The 14,999-nt window shown below is 43.8% G+C and overlaps 4 protein-coding genes across 6 annotated transcripts; 2 read left to right on the forward strand and 2 right to left on the reverse strand.

Moving 5' to 3' along the window:
- Window positions 1-95: 95 nt before the first annotated feature.
- Window positions 96-1,608, forward strand: stmp1 (short transmembrane mitochondrial protein 1). Its single transcript, XM_018687522.2, has 3 exons — window positions 96-250; window positions 559-612; window positions 987-1,608. The coding sequence occupies exons 1-3, from the start codon at window positions 236-238 to the stop codon at window positions 1,056-1,058; spliced, it is 141 nt and encodes a 46-aa protein (XP_018543038.1). The 5' UTR covers window positions 96-235; the 3' UTR covers window positions 1,059-1,608.
- LOC108890599 (small lysine-rich protein 1) lies at window positions 1,093-2,565 on the reverse strand. The gene is made up of 3 exons (XM_018687521.2): window positions 2,413-2,565; window positions 2,231-2,284; window positions 1,093-2,121 (listed from the first exon to the last, which is right to left on the reverse strand). The coding sequence occupies exons 2-3, from the start codon at window positions 2,231-2,233 to the stop codon at window positions 1,864-1,866; spliced, it is 261 nt and encodes an 86-aa protein (XP_018543037.1). The 5' UTR covers window positions 2,234-2,284; window positions 2,413-2,565; the 3' UTR covers window positions 1,093-1,863.
- Window positions 2,566-2,683: 118 nt separating this feature from the next.
- Window positions 2,684-12,094, reverse strand: dhx57 (DEAH (Asp-Glu-Ala-Asp/His) box polypeptide 57). Of its 3 annotated transcripts, none has more exons than XM_051077543.1 (25): window positions 12,036-12,094; window positions 11,384-11,417; window positions 11,037-11,222; window positions 10,639-10,935; window positions 10,280-10,477; window positions 9,233-10,137; window positions 8,933-9,117; window positions 8,699-8,820; window positions 8,386-8,581; window positions 8,137-8,261; window positions 7,919-8,052; window positions 7,764-7,818; window positions 7,416-7,630; window positions 7,187-7,303; window positions 6,993-7,089; window positions 6,440-6,613; window positions 6,104-6,304; window positions 5,654-5,930; window positions 5,375-5,470; window positions 5,197-5,280; window positions 4,802-4,939; window positions 4,614-4,688; window positions 4,372-4,506; window positions 4,088-4,288; window positions 2,684-3,689 (listed from the first exon to the last, which is right to left on the reverse strand). In XM_051077543.1, the coding sequence occupies exons 3-25, from the start codon at window positions 11,216-11,218 to the stop codon at window positions 3,546-3,548; spliced, it is 4,353 nt and encodes a 1,450-aa protein (XP_050933500.1). In that variant the 5' UTR covers window positions 11,219-11,222; window positions 11,384-11,417; window positions 12,036-12,094; the 3' UTR covers window positions 2,684-3,545. The 3 variants fall into 3 exon arrangements, with proteins under 3 accessions (XP_050933500.1, XP_050933501.1, XP_018543030.1); XM_051077544.1 differs by lacking the exon at window positions 12,036-12,094 and adding an exon at window positions 11,495-11,623; XM_018687514.2 differs by lacking the exon at window positions 12,036-12,094 and having other exon boundaries at window positions 11,384-11,519.
- On the forward strand, window positions 12,064-13,948 carry morn2 (MORN repeat containing 2). Its single transcript, XM_018687519.2, has 6 exons — window positions 12,064-12,153; window positions 12,479-12,558; window positions 12,710-12,760; window positions 12,837-12,943; window positions 13,046-13,182; window positions 13,489-13,948. The coding sequence occupies exons 2-6, from the start codon at window positions 12,549-12,551 to the stop codon at window positions 13,589-13,591; spliced, it is 408 nt and encodes a 135-aa protein (XP_018543035.1). The 5' UTR covers window positions 12,064-12,153; window positions 12,479-12,548; the 3' UTR covers window positions 13,592-13,948.
- The last annotated feature ends 1,051 nt before the right edge of the window (window positions 13,949-14,999 follow it).

Genomic DNA, 14,999 nt, shown 5'->3' on the forward strand with positions numbered 1-14,999 from the left:
GTTCTCCCGTGGGGAACAACAACGGCTCTTGGTGAGGAAAAAGACTACAACTCTTCCGCTCTGAAAAATAACGCGATAGTCGACATTTCGCGCATGCGCACACTTCTTGTTGATGACAGGCTAGCTTCGTTGGTTGGTTGATTTTGCCTGGCTAGCCTTGAACTTACTGCCTGCTTGACGTGAAAAGCAGGTTACTTTGCTGTGGACATTCCTGTGGTGACTTTGGTATTTCACCATGCTACAGTTCCTGGTTAGTTAAATGAACATTATTATGAATGATATCGACATTTGTCAGGATGCTGAGAGATGCCAGCGGAACTAGTTTAGCTAATGTATTAGCATACTGCTAACTGGCTGTCAGTTTACCGTTACTAGTAGCGAATTAAAGTTTAATGTTTTAGGAAACTCGGCTTAAAAGTTGCTGTCAATCATCACAAAGCTAACAGTTACTTTGCTACCACGTTAAATAAACATGAAAACAAGTTAGCAGATGTTGCTTGAAGTTATGATTAGGTCAGATTTTTCGGACATAATGACATTCCTTGTTTTTTCTTCCAGGCTGGATTCACCCTGGGGAATGTTGTGGGGATGTACCTCGCTCAAAACTACGAGGTAATTTCATCTGATTTTGGTTTCTATCCATGAACTTTCATAATCGGGATTCAACGAGTTTGCGAAGTTACGTGCTTGTCTCACTGATCCATCTCTACCACGCCCTCCGCCGGTCAAACCAAGGGCGTCAGGAGAGGTGGACCAGGTGCTTTTCACCTCGCTAATGACCTACATCAGTTTCCATTTTATGTGATATACATTAGAAACTCTTCAGTGCACTGCTGGACAACGTAATGTTGTCCTTAAAACAGCTGCAAAAAACCCTGAATATTCAAAACTGAAGATTCAATACGGCATTGATATATTAGATTTGTTTTAGATGTATCTAATAAACAGCAACTATGTAACTGACTGTAATGCTGTTCCTTTCCAAGGTCCCCAACATAGCCAAGAAACTTGAAGCTTTTAAGAAAGATGTGGAGGCCAAGAAGAAGCCCCCAGAGTGAGAGAAGCAGGACCATGTTGACGGCGAGAACAGACTGACGGCAGAGAAACTATTTATTTTACAGGGTTGTGATATAATGAGTGTACATTTGACAAAAAGAGTGATAATGTAAAATATGTATGAGAATATTAACAGTGCCTGGAACAGTATTTGTTTCCTCCCTTAGTTTTATAGGCATGTTCTTACTGTTGCCTATTGTTTGTAAGATAAATTGTGCAGAGACTGAATTTAAAGACCATTATAACAAACTAGTGGGATCACTTTATGTCCAGTGTCATGGCACTGCTGGCTGGCCTTTTCTATGGATGCACTGTGGTGTTTTAACTTACACATGACATTCATCATCTCATTACACATTAGGTGGACATAATGTTTTCTACAATGAGTATTAATAGAGTGTGCATTTGCTCTTCTGTGTTGTATTCCATTAAATTAAAAACATTTCTCTCACAAGCTTCTCAATTGTCAAAAACAGCTGCCAAGGTTTTTATGATATTAGTGCAAACACAGTTCTGATTTAATCAGCGTACAATAAAGATACTGATAAAGAATTTTAAAGTTTTTGCCTCGTGGATTAAGTGAAGTTTTAATGGAATAATTTTGCTGTGCAGCCTTGGATTTGTGGAGGAACAAACCAGTTCAATATCACTGCACTTCATTAGTTCCAGCTCTAAAAAGCTGTATTAAATCGGGATGTGCTATTAGAAATCTTTCCAGTAGATGGTGCCATTACAGAGGTATTTAAATGTAACTATACCTTTAACCCAACAAGAAAAAAATCTCTTAGCTTTAGCAAAAATCACAATCTACTTTTTCTTCTTCCGTTTTGTTCCCTTCTTTTTCTTCTTTTTATTTGAACTTGGCCACCCAAAGCCTCTGAACTCCAGACAGTCCACCGCATTATGAGCAATGTAGTAGACATTCTCCATGGCTGCTGGGCTGAGGATGTCCACCTCTGTCTTGGTGGATTTGGCACTAGAGGACTTCTTTTTGGGTGTTTTTGGACTCCCGGTCTTCTTGGCGGGCCTAGAACTTTGGGACCTTGATTTCTTGGATTTGGTGGGCTTCAGAGAAAACACAAGTAGTTTACTCAGTTTGGGTTTGGTTCCTCCACAGTGACCTTATTCAACAGTTTGCACTGAACTGAGCAAAACTCAATGAATAATACTTTACCATGGTGAAAAACGTCAAGGTGACTTCCAGGGTGATGAGAGGTTATTAACCCATCTGTAAAACAAGAGGAAATACTGTACTGTTGTAATAAGATGTAAACAAGATGTCTTTAACAGCTACACAGTAAATTTGCTTTTTACGAAACAGCTTAAGCACAAATTAAAAATACATCCATGTCTTACCAGCTCTGGACTTGGCACTGTTGTAAGTGGCATCTGAATGGCTTCAACAGGACAGTGATACCCCATTTGTTTATGTCCTGTTGTCGTAGAGACAGAATGGACTCACGCATGTATGAAGGGGTTGGCCTCCTCCACAAGCCTGTAAATTCCTTTCTTGCATTCAAAACGCAGCTAGGCTTCAAATACAACACAAAACCTAACAGGAAATTAGCAACCTTTGGTTCGGTTAAAATGGTAAAAAGGTAGAAGCAAAGTAAAATCAACAACCAGGTTGCTCTGCTTGTTTTTATTTTTAGTGCAGTGTGCAGTGGAATTCATAATTTGTTAAGACAATAAGCTTTCAAATTCTTTGGCAACTCCCACCTGATTTAAAAAGCCCTTGCATTCACATTGTGAAAGTGGTTTTGACATCACTGTAACATTTAAATACATTCAGTAAATGTAAAACAACTGAATACCATGCAGAAGCTCTTGGATCTCTCGATCATGCATCACAAATAAATATCACAACCATAACAAATACGCACTTACTGTGAAAATAAGAAATCCAATATGGACCCAAGAAACTTCTCAGTTGTGAGCAAGACACACACAACCTCAAATAAAAATTCACTGTATACAAATGACATCAAATTCAACAATCAATGTGTGCCAATTTACTGCACATACAGCAGTAGTACGGCATCACAGACAAAGCTTTTCTATCATTTCATTTCATACGTATCAAAATAAGACAAACTCTTAATTCCAGCAACAGCAATGCTGGAGGTTTGTGGATCACCTGCATAGAGCCATTTTTTTCTTCCAAGGCAGAATTTGTTTTTAAAAAGCCTCTGGTGCAGCAACACAATAGTGGCTTTGTGTAAACTGATACTTATGGTAAAGTGCCAGGTGGCAGCAGGGTGGTGTGTTGACTGTGCCTCCACCTGAGGACCTCACTTCAAGTACAATATCTGCCCAGCTGATCTGTCTTTTAACCAGTTTCAGGATTTTTCTAGTCAGTGATTTAACATATTTAAAATGACTGTGTAGCAGTGCTGCAGGAGCAGAAAGACATTTATACTGTAGAGCTCCATGCATTTCAGCCCTTGAGGGTGACAGGAAGGGACAAAAAGGTTTCACACGGAGCAGAGCTACTGTGTGGTGATGAGGTGGACTATCATGTGGATGATGCGGGACCCGCGGGGGCAGCTGCACAGGTCCATGCTCGGGTTCCTGATTTTGTCCTCTAGCAGCTGGTCCAACTCCCAGCGCAGCTCTTTCACCAGCTCAGCCACCTGGGTAACACACACACACACACACACACACACACACACACACACACCATATTCGCAGGGCCAAGTTCATTTATGCACTTTCACCAGATATATACAGTAATTTGTGCATTTTTGTTGTTATAATGTCATCTTTTTGCCTGTATAATCACTCACCACAATACAAACATATTATTGTGCTTATAAAATGATTTTTATGTGATAATATATGTGGCTGTAGTTCATTGTTTTCTTTGGTGTCCCTGTAAAAACCTTTAAGTGCAGTAAACAGCTTGATTTTTAGGTCATGCTTAGAAAAACATCTGCAATGGACCTTTTATGTTTATGTGGAAAGATATTTCCAACACCTTTGTTCATGTGATTATAAATTATTCCAATCTTGGTCATCTCTAAACTCTGACCTGATGAGAAGCGGCAGCAAATCGGATCCATCCATCATCCAGCGAGATGAGGAACTCTCCCTTGTGCAGCTCCACGTTGACCTGGCCGCCTCCAAACAGCACCAGCGGGTAGACGGACACCATGCTGCAGTCTCTGATGAAGACGCGGCTCGTTTTCACCTTCTCGTGGTACACCAGGTACGGGCTGTTGTAGTGACGAACCTGGAAGACAGAGAGGAGTCAAAGAGCTTGTTTCTCTGTATGTGTTGAATATAGTGCCTTATCTTTGCTTCTTTTTATCTCACCATGTAGTTAACAGACGAGGGGTGCACGTGAACACAGCCGTCGTTCTTGGTCATGAAGCGAAGCTCGTTGGCTTTAGGTTGCATCTTCATCGCCCCTTTACTGGTCATCTTGTAATTCCCCTGAGGAGCTCGAACCTGCATCACACACACAGCATCAAACACAGGAGTGTAAAGCCAAGGAGGGATGTGAGGCAGGAGACAGTTTTACTCTTTTTATTTAAACAGTGAGAGTGAATTTCCACCTGGACCACGTTGGGATAGAGGGCCGCACACAGCATGGCCGACATCAGCCGGATGTTTTCTGAGTTCAGGTTAGCCTGGAAAGGAGTGACATTATTTCTCATTATTATCAGTCTTTCTTCTACACAAGGCTGAATTCTCCTGTGCTGGAACAACAAACAAACATTTACAGCACTATAATGCGTTTTACCTCAGGGCCAGTAGCCTCTAGAACACCATCAGTGCCATTAGAGCACATGCGCTCTATAATCCTGGCCCTCAGTCCCTCCTTGATGAAGCCAATGTCAGACAACAGCTCAGCAAATTGCCTCTTCAGACTGGCGATCTCCTGCACACGTCACAGGACATGTTTTAAGAACTCAAGTACTAGATTCATGTCAGTAGTTTTAATGTGAATCTTGACTGTAACTTTAAAGCTATTCTGCTATATGGAGGGTTAGATATAAGCAATGCCTGCAGAGTGGTAGATTCAAAGGAAAAGAAAACATGTGCAGTAAACTTAACACTGCTCTACTGCCAGGCCTGCTGCACAGGAAAGCTACAGGAACAGTAGAGAAGTGATTGCCTCTGACAGCACCGCCTGACCTGTAAGCCTCGCCAAGACAGAAAGTTCTCCCTGCAGTAAGCAAAGCCGGCGCGGTTCCCGCTCTTTGCAGCGCAGCACCATCCCTGCGACAGATGGAAAATCAATCACGTCAACAAAAAAAATATATATACCAGATTCAACAGCCGAAAGCCAAAAATAAACCCAGTCAGTCAGTACCTTATATGCCTGTAACAAAGCGAGATGGTCGCTATTGGCAAGGGCGAAGGCCAGTTTCTTCTCATTGGCTTCCTCTCGCTTATCCCATGGAGAGACCTCGAAAACAGACAGACGACCAAATATAGAAAATGTTTTATTCGCTTATTCGGTGAATAATAATCATTATGTGGGTTTTTCTCTGTTAAATGTAAGCTGGATGTTACTGTGACATAAATGATCTGGAAATCAGTGGTGTGGTGACACATATGGTCTCTCAACAGTGACACTCAGTTTCCTTACAAATGGTGATTTGAAGGCCAGGCTGGCAGCGATGGTGAGCGCTGGGTCAAGGCAGCGGAAGATGGCGCCGAACAGCATGAGTTTCCCGATGCGAACGTCGACGGGCAGGCAGGCCAGGTGGTAGCCCAGCGGGGTCAGCCTCTCATCTGCAGTTAGAGCTCCCAGGTCCTGCAGGCGCTGCTTGGCTGCGTCCAAGCTTCCCATGGCCGGGGGTTCGATGAGCCGAGAGAAGACCGACTCCAAAGGCTGCTCTGCAAACACGTCTAAGATCTTGATTCTGTCAGAGAGGAGGGGGATAATGGTAAATAATAACATGGGAAACAACGGTTTTGCATTTCCTAAAATCAAAGTGCCACAGGTGAAAGGCCTGGCAGGAGAGTACATAAACCTCTATTATTTGCATTTACAGAGCAGGTTGGCACTGTGCAAAGAGCAAACAGATGGATCTACCGGAGGCAGAGCTGCTCCAGAGGCACTCTCTGGATCTCTGGCAGCTGTTGCTCAGCCAGCTGGTGTTGGAAGCAGTGGCTGGTGAAGAGGTGGAAGCAGACCCCCGAGGCCACGCGGCCCGCTCGACCCTTCCTCTGCAGCGCGTTGGCCCGAGAAACCCACGAGTCCTCCAGGCTCTCCATGCTCTTAGACGCATCATACCTGAAAATATAACCAAGACAAACTGACAAATGTGGATTTTAAATAAGAATCTGTCAATTCACAACCATTGTTATCAAACATTTACATAGTATATCAACATCTTTCAGCTTCACTTAAAGCTAAACATTAGGTTACCTTTTCTCCTTCATCTTCCCAGAGTCTATGACGTACACCACATCGTCAATGGTTACTGAGGTCTCTGCGATGTTAGTGGAGATGATAATCTTTGTGACACCCTCTGGGGGCCGACTGAAAACTGCCTGCTGCTCCTCATTGGACAGGGTTGAGTGCAGTGGGTACACCACACACCTGATGCAGGGATGAACACATTAGCAAACATTTTCCTCTTTACCTGACTATGGAGATATGACACACACTACATATTTTATACAATACCTAAAATATATTACGTGCCTAGATTGTTTTCTTAGTTTTTATATGAAAACATCATACTGTATAAATATTAGACATGATTTCACACCCCAGAGGAAAGGTGTTAAGGTGAAACTGGGAATTATTTTGTAGCTAAGTAAGGATCCTATATCCACATTTTTTGTTTTTAAAGGGATCAGGTAATTCACAAAAAAAATGTAAATAGGAAACACCACAGAATATAAATTTTGATGCAATATAACTCTTATAAATACTAAACAATAAAAAGAACACACACACGTCTTCAGACACAGACCTGGTTGAGCCCCTGTTGTTGAACATTCTGTTGGACTGGAGCTGTTCATAGAGCATCTTGATCTCAGCCAGGCCTGGCAAAAACACCAGCACTGCACCTGGACACAGAAACCACAGGGTTACACCAGCATAGCCAAACTCCACGGTAAAACTGTCCAGGTGGGCTGAGTATTACAGTATGTGGGCGATTCTTACCTGGAGGATAGTTGTGTTTTCCATCTACAATCCACTCCAGCAGACTCTCCACCAGGTCCATGTTGATCTTGTCCAGGTCCATTGCAGCGATGGTCTTCAGCACTGACTTCTTAGTATCTGCATCGACAGCAAAACAAAATGTGGTATTAATGCAAAGATAAGCAGCAGCACTTTATGTAAGTCTGAGACCCAGACAACACATCAGTTCAGTTTATGACTCTCAACTCACCTTTGTATCTGACTGTCAGATCCTGCAGGCTGAGCTGCTGGTCTGGGATTGAGTCTTTGACAAAATCCTTCTTACAGAAAGACATGAAGTTCCACACGTCGTCGCCCAAGTCGTCCACCACGTCCCTTGGATCTACTTTGGTTGTTCGTCCACCAGTGGAAGATGAATTCTGTTTCCCTGAGCGCATGTAAGGGCTGCCGTCCTCAATGACATAGCTGGGAAAATAAATGTCAAAAAAGGAATTGAAACAGTAGAAGAAACAGATTATTATTTATGTTCTCTGATATTTATAGAGACAGATTTTTAAAGGTTTAGTTGATTCAGTTAAATCTGAGAGAATGTACGTACCCAGTTTTAGCAATGGCATCTTCAAGAAAAAACTGGTCGACAGGAAAAGTACGCCCTGGAACGAGAGACGTTCATTGAGGGGTGGGGGGGTATCTATCGCCTGATGCATGAGATATGATGCAGGTTTTGTGGACGATAGATACTGCATTTATTACCTGGTATGTGGACAGAGGGGCAGTTGTAGAAATATTCAGAAAAGAGGTTGGCATTAAGTGTGGCACTCATGAGAATAATCTTCAAGTCTGGTCTCTGCACAATCAGGTCTTTGAGCACCAACAGAAGGAAGTCACTGAAAAACACAGAAACAGACCAGAAGAGCATGAATGCACACTCTCTGCACTGTACTGTATATGAGTGATCTGCCTCGCCTCACCTCTCCTCCGTGCGCTCGTGCACCTCATCCACAATGACGTGTGTGACGCCTTTCAGGTCTGCCTCACCCTCAAGTCTCCTCAGTAACACACCTGTGGTGCAGTACAGCAGTCTGGTGGCAGACGTCTGAGAGAAAAGAGAGGTCAAGAGAATTAAATTTGTATTTGAATTCCAGCCATTTGGAACCTATGACTAAAAGCTGGCAGATTAAAATCTATATACTACATGTATGTATTGAATGTGCCCATACCCTGACACTCTCCAGGCGGATCTGGTAACCCACAGAGTTTCCCAGACACTCTGCACGCTCCTGAGCCACTCTCTGAGCCACAGAGATGGCAGAAATGCGGCGTGGTTGGGTACAGATGATGTTGGCCACCTGCCCTGCTGGACCACTTAATGAGGCGTCCAGAATGAACTGAGGGATCTGAGTGGTCTTTCCACACCTGCAGAGGAAAAAAATAAATAGAATCATACAGGTAGTGAGAAGCAGGCACGTTTTGTATTTCCCCTGTTTGAGTCTTTATGAATGCCAATACTTGGTGTTTCTCTGCGTGACCCACCCTGTCATCCCGCTGATCACCAGCACCTGACACCGCTCCAACAAGTCTAGGATGTTCTCTTTTTCTTGCCAAGCCGGCAGGTTCTTCCTCTGCTCCAGCATGGACCTGAAGCGCCTGGATGACTGGGTGAAGAGACGGATGAGAGAACAGCAATTCATCACAATACATACATGAAAGGAGGAAAGGAGGTAGAGGTGGAGAAGACATTATTTCTCTTGGTCACTTCTCTTTTACCTTTTTCCTCATGAACTCGCGGCACAGCTTGCCGTTCTCTTGCAGCAGGTTGTCTATCTTCAGGTTGTGCTTATTCACCATCTTCTTCCTCAGATTGACGTAGCTCTCGCTCTCAACTGGAACAGCCTCATCTTCTTCATCTTCGTCCCTCTCATCCAGTTCCTCTGCCTCACACGTGTCTTTCACTTTAAAGACAGGGGTGACTGATTCAATACAGAGCCTCATAAATAAAATTCTATGCCGTATTTAATGAAAACAGGCGATAAATAAGTCGTACAGTAAATAATCTTTTTGACTTACAATCTATGGGTCTCTGGTTACTGGGTGGAGCAGGTCTTCTGCTGTTAGTGTGATTACTACTGCTAGCACTACTACTCCTGCTTTCCTCTAAGACACTGCTCCTCACACTCTTACTCTTTGCTATGGCAAGAGAGGGTGGAGGTGCCACCACAACAGAGGGCGGTGTGCTGTATTTGTGATGACTGACAGCCAGCAGTTCCTTCATGGTAGCTTCATCCTCACACAAGGTGATCAGGGTGTAAACAACAGGTTCGCTGCTCTTTGCTGCTGCGAGCGCCTCTCCAAATAATCTCTCAGTCACGCTGAGCCTTCCTGCAGCTGTGACAGACTCATCGTTGGTGCTGAAGGCGACTAATGGTGCCTGAAATGGGTAACGGTTTCCCTTGGGGAAACGGACCTCTAGTTCATACTCGGGAGGAGAATAGCTGCTGAATCCTGGCTGGCTTGGGCCCTTCAGGTCTGGAGAAGCAGCCCCAGACCTCCCTTTGGTGGGAAGCTGGTGTTTAAACTTGCATTTGTCCCCAAAGCGGCAGCCTTGGCCTTTCATGTAGAATCTGCAGATGTCACGGGCATTAACCGATCCCCCACCACTTCGACTCCCAGCTTGCCCACCATTCTTTCCATTGTTGTCTGCGAGGAATGGGAGGTCCAGGGTTACTGTCCAGACTGCATTAGCAATGCGCTCACTGAAGCGGTCACCATAGATAGCAGCTAGAGCCAGAGCTTCCTCCTGCCTCTGGCTCAGACACTCATCCATGGGCACTCCCTCAAGGCCTTCAGGGGAAACTGCTTTCTGGCCGTAGTGCTCGCTGAAAACCTGGTGGAGGAGCTGTTCCAAAGTGGACCCGAATTCCCCTCCACCAGACTCCAGTGCTAGCTTACTGCGCTCCCTGTCAAACCCATACCTACAGAGAGGGGGGGGGGAGAAGATAAATGTACAGGTTCTGGACAGCAGTTAAAAAAAAAAACTTGACACTTTTCAAACAAAAGCAGGATGACGGTCGATACCTCCAACATTTAAAAATCTGAAATAAATCTGGACATCACCTGCAGAGTTTTCCTATGGCAAATAAGGAGATGACAGGTTCAGGGGGAGGTCGTTCATCGTCAGACTCTGGCTCATACGATGGGCTGTCTGCACTCTCCACTGGCTCATCATTAGTGGCCCAAAACTGGCCTTCCTCACGGTGATCCAACTCATCATATTCCTCCTCCTCTCCCCCTGTGTAATCTGAACCAGATTCACTGAGGAAGAGAGGGTATCATAAGTTCATGGGGACACACAGTGGGGAAAAAAACGCATCACTTTATGAGAAAAAATAACCATTTCTAGTCTTCAGATTAGCCCCTCTCAATAGATAAAGGCATGTAGCCTATACCAAGTATATTTACAAAAACACGCTTACTCATAGGGCTCGTCACAGTCCTGGTTCTGCAGCTCCCGCAGCAGCTCCTTAAGTTGTTCTTGGTTCTCATTAGTCATGAAGATCCTTTGCAGGGGCATGGAGCTCGCCTCCGGCCTGATGCCATCACCAGACTTTGTACATGTTCTGATCCTCCCCAGGGAGCTTGGGAGAGCTCTGCCACTGCTTTTCCCATCGCTCCTGCTATCCCTGTCTCGATCCCGACCTCCCCTGCCTCCCCTCCCTCTACCTCCATCCCTGCCACCGGCGCGGCCACCGCCGCCTCGTCCTTTGCCAGGTCTGGAGACAGACGGGAAACACAGACGGGAACAAGACAGATGAGGATGAAATTGAGGACATGGCGATCAGCTTTAATTAATTCATTTGCTATGACTTTATACCTGGAACGAGAGGGTCCAAAATCAAGGCTGAAATCATCACCGTCGTCCCATCGTCCAGCTCCCCCTTTCCTACTTCCACCTCCACCTCCACCTCCGCCGCCACCTCCACCTCCACCTCCTCTTGGCTTGTTAAATTTCCCCCCTCCTCTGTTGGGCTTCCCACCTCTTCTCCTTGCATTCATGTCTCTATGAAAACATTCATGAGCAGTTTGATCATACATAATATATATATATTATATGTATATGTATATATATATATATATATATATACATAAAAGGAGCCCAGCTTCAAAGTATCACCTCCAACACGCTACAGATTCACGGCTGTCACACCAAAGTGTACTCACCTTCAATCAGTGTCCTCTCATAGCAGCCAACAATCTGTGAAGAGAGGGATAAGATGTTTTGGTTATGTAAATCTTCTCAGCCCTGGCAGGGAACAATAGTCCTGGATATACCAGAGAGAGCTGCTGGTTGCGGACCCGGGCAGAGCAGACTACTGTACATCCACTGCAGTCGCACATAGCTGTGGGGTGGCTCGTCGTGGCACTTCAGTTCAAGTGCGAGCAATGAGGTGGTGGCTGACACGCAGCGCTGGTGGCTACAATTATGCAATCACACTGAGCACGCAGACCAACAACCCAACAAGAGCGATGACCATTTAACTTCACGCCCGGCTGGCTGACAGTGCCTTTTATTAGCAAGTTACAAAAGAGCTGGATTAAGCTCCTATTAGAAATAACGTGGTGTTGTTGTGCCGCTACTGATACGACTGTCAGTTACAAGTATCAAGCTTGAGCTAGCTAACAAGCTAGCAGGCTCACTCCTCACTTTTGATTTAACAAGCTAGCGTTAGCTCAGCTAAGAGGGGCTTCCTCACAAGTCAGGTCGAGAGGTTAAATGCTAAGAACGCCATAAAAATACATTGCGCTAAATTATAACCGATAAAAAATAAAAAGTTATTGCAAAACTTTACTTTCATAACAAGTAGAAACAAACCTGAGGCAGCTGTGTAAACCACCGGTAGCCCGCATCTCTTTCATTGGTCGAAACTCAGGGTTCAAAGTTTCTTTTCCGGTGTCCGGTAACGTTTGAGCGAGGAAACGAACAACACTTTGTACGTGTATTATTTAAAAAGCAATTTTTGGAAGTTGTAGGGTTAAATTAAATGTGACACATGTTGAGTGAAACTACGTTTTTTTAAATTAAAAAAGTAAATGTAAAAAAAAAAAAAGTACCTTTTGAAGCTAGGGCTGCAAATCCGTAACCATGGTAACGTCAGTTTACGTCGAGCCGTTAGTACAACGCAGACGGCGGAGAGCTTATTTTAGAGCAGTCAGGACTGGTTATATTTAGGGCAAATGAGTGAACAAAATAGAGTACATGTCGTTTGTGTCATTTTCACAACTTTTAAATTAGTTGTCTGACTTTTCACATTGCAGAAATTGGCCGGTGAACAGCGTTTGTTGTCGGTTCTCACAGCCATCTGCCAGCTGGGGGAAGCTGTCACGGATGATGTCTGGTGGGGTGTGATTGTGAAGATTTGATCTCTAACACTCCAGCACACACAGACACACACACACACACACACATCTCCTCCTGTTTTTCCTTACAGCTATATGATAATGTCATTTTCACTGTCAGACAAGGTAAATATGTCTGTGTCTTTGCAGGGGAAGGACCCATCAAGGTGTCCTACGTTTTCCCAAATGGAGACAGATATGGTGAGTGGTAACTAGTGATGATACAGGTATACATTTACATTACACAGGCCTGTGTCAGCTTCTCTTCCATCCACAGAGGGGGAGTGCAGCAAGTCTGCATCTGGAGCAATGGTGAGGAGCGGCACTGGGAAACACACCTCAGCAAATGGGATCATATACACTGGAGAGTGGCACGAGGACATGGTATATTCCACTTTTCTGACGTTTGTGACTGTCACCAGGATGGTGGTATCTTTTCTGTGGTTAGTCACGCTTGTTCTGTGTCTCCTTCCGTCCTTCTCCCAGATGCAGGGCAGGGGGACCCTGCAGCATCCCTCTGGAGCAGTATATGAAGGAGAATTCAAAGACAACATGTACCACGGCACAGGAACATACACCTTCCCAGATGGCTCTACTTACAAAGGCCATTTTCACAAGAACAGGTAAAAAGCAGTGCAGTTTTGGCCACTTACTGTGTTCTTCCTTTAATGGTTAAGCCTAAAAGGAGTTTTCACATGATTAAACTGTAGTTTAGGACTATTTTATCACCAGACTTTCAGAGTTTCAGGGTTTGGAGCTGTTAGTCAGACATGGAATAGGCATTTTTCACAATTTTTAATCACTTATTGAGAAACTAATTTTGCTGGTATTGCTCCCAGTTTTATTTACCCAGAATATTCAAATCTTTCTTGTTGCACATTTACATCAAATGTAAGATTTTATACCTCTTAACTGATGCGTGTTCCTAGGATGGAAGGAGAAGGGGCATTCACTAACACACAAGGACTGGTTTGGACGGGAGAGTTTCATGGCAAAGCAGCACTGGGCCTGAGAATGCAGCACAACATTTAGGCAGTGTATAAAACACATTAAACTAAGGATGAGGATTTCCCCCCTCAGGGCACTGTATTCTCCAGAATTCCTTATTTACACGTGATAAATTTACCGCTCAGATAAACCTGTGTTTCTGCTCAAAACCTCTGAGATCAGTCATCCATGTGTTTCTGTGTATCGGTGGTTAAATATCCATGAAATCAGTGAGTCATGTCTCCTGCTCTGAGTCACTCTCTCAGCTCTGTCTCCTGCTTTACTGGTCGTGGTGCTCCGACACAGCAAGTGTCTCTTTATGTGAGCTTCATTTCACTCTAAGAATTATTTATGACTCAAATAAAATTTAAAAAACACCCGAATAAAACTCCCTGGTTAGACTTTATCTCGACTCTAAGTGGGTGAAGGACGAGCACAAAGCAGTTTTACATCATTACACCGCCAGCCAATCACAGAGGGGCATGTGGTCACATCCCCATCCACAACAGCTGTAGCCAAATGGTTGGAACATTGGCCTGAGGAGGTGTGTGATGTGATGTGAGTGTGTGGTCAGTTTGACCTTCAGTGTTAAAGTGTGTGTGTGTGTGTGTGTGTGTGTGTGTGTGTGTGTGTGTGTGTGTGTGTGTGTGTGTTTGTGTGTGTGTGTGAACCAGCTCTCCACCCGCTGTAAGCCTGCACAGCCCCGTCATCAGCTAATGAACAAACACCTCACAAACAATCGCAACTGTTCAACATAGTTTAATAAGCAACTCTGATATTGTAATTTGTCATTCTGTTTAATAATGCCTCTATGGATCTGTAATTGCACATACCCCTGAACAAATTCAGTATTGAGTATTTATCTATACTATACAAATATGGAAATGTGTGTAACAAAAACACATATATACTGTAATAACATCCATACAATGCTGAACACTCCTGGTAATATACTGTACCGGATACAAGAAAACGGCAATTTTCATTGATTGTACAATTTTCAGGTAGAAAATAACATTTCTGTATTGCAAACCTTTAGTGGTGATTTGAATGAAAAACCTTAAACGTCATCATGGAGGCAACAACAGTGAAATAACGATAGAAAATGGCACTCAAATTTGGCACAAGATACAAAAAATACATCTGAACTTGAAATGCAACCGACATAAATACTAAACTCACGATGAGTTATTGTGACAGTGTACAGCCTATGCAGTAAATGTCTAGTGCTTCAGGTGTTATTTTAGTAGAAGAATGTGATGATAAGTGTGTATTCATCACTACAGGTAATGAGCTAGATGATGGGAAGGAAGCTTTTAAAACTGTTGCAATATATTATCTCCATAAACCTGAGAATCTATAAAGTATATAATAATATTTTTTAAAGATTTCACCTTCCTGAAGAAGAAAAAATAAATAAAATCCCTTGCAATGAAGAACACTGTGACTTTAA

The sequence above is a fragment of the Lates calcarifer genome, linkage group LG18 (assembly GCF_001640805.2).
Source record: "Lates calcarifer isolate ASB-BC8 linkage group LG18, TLL_Latcal_v3, whole genome shotgun sequence".
Classification (NCBI taxonomy): domain Eukaryota; kingdom Metazoa; phylum Chordata; class Actinopteri; family Centropomidae; genus Lates; species Lates calcarifer.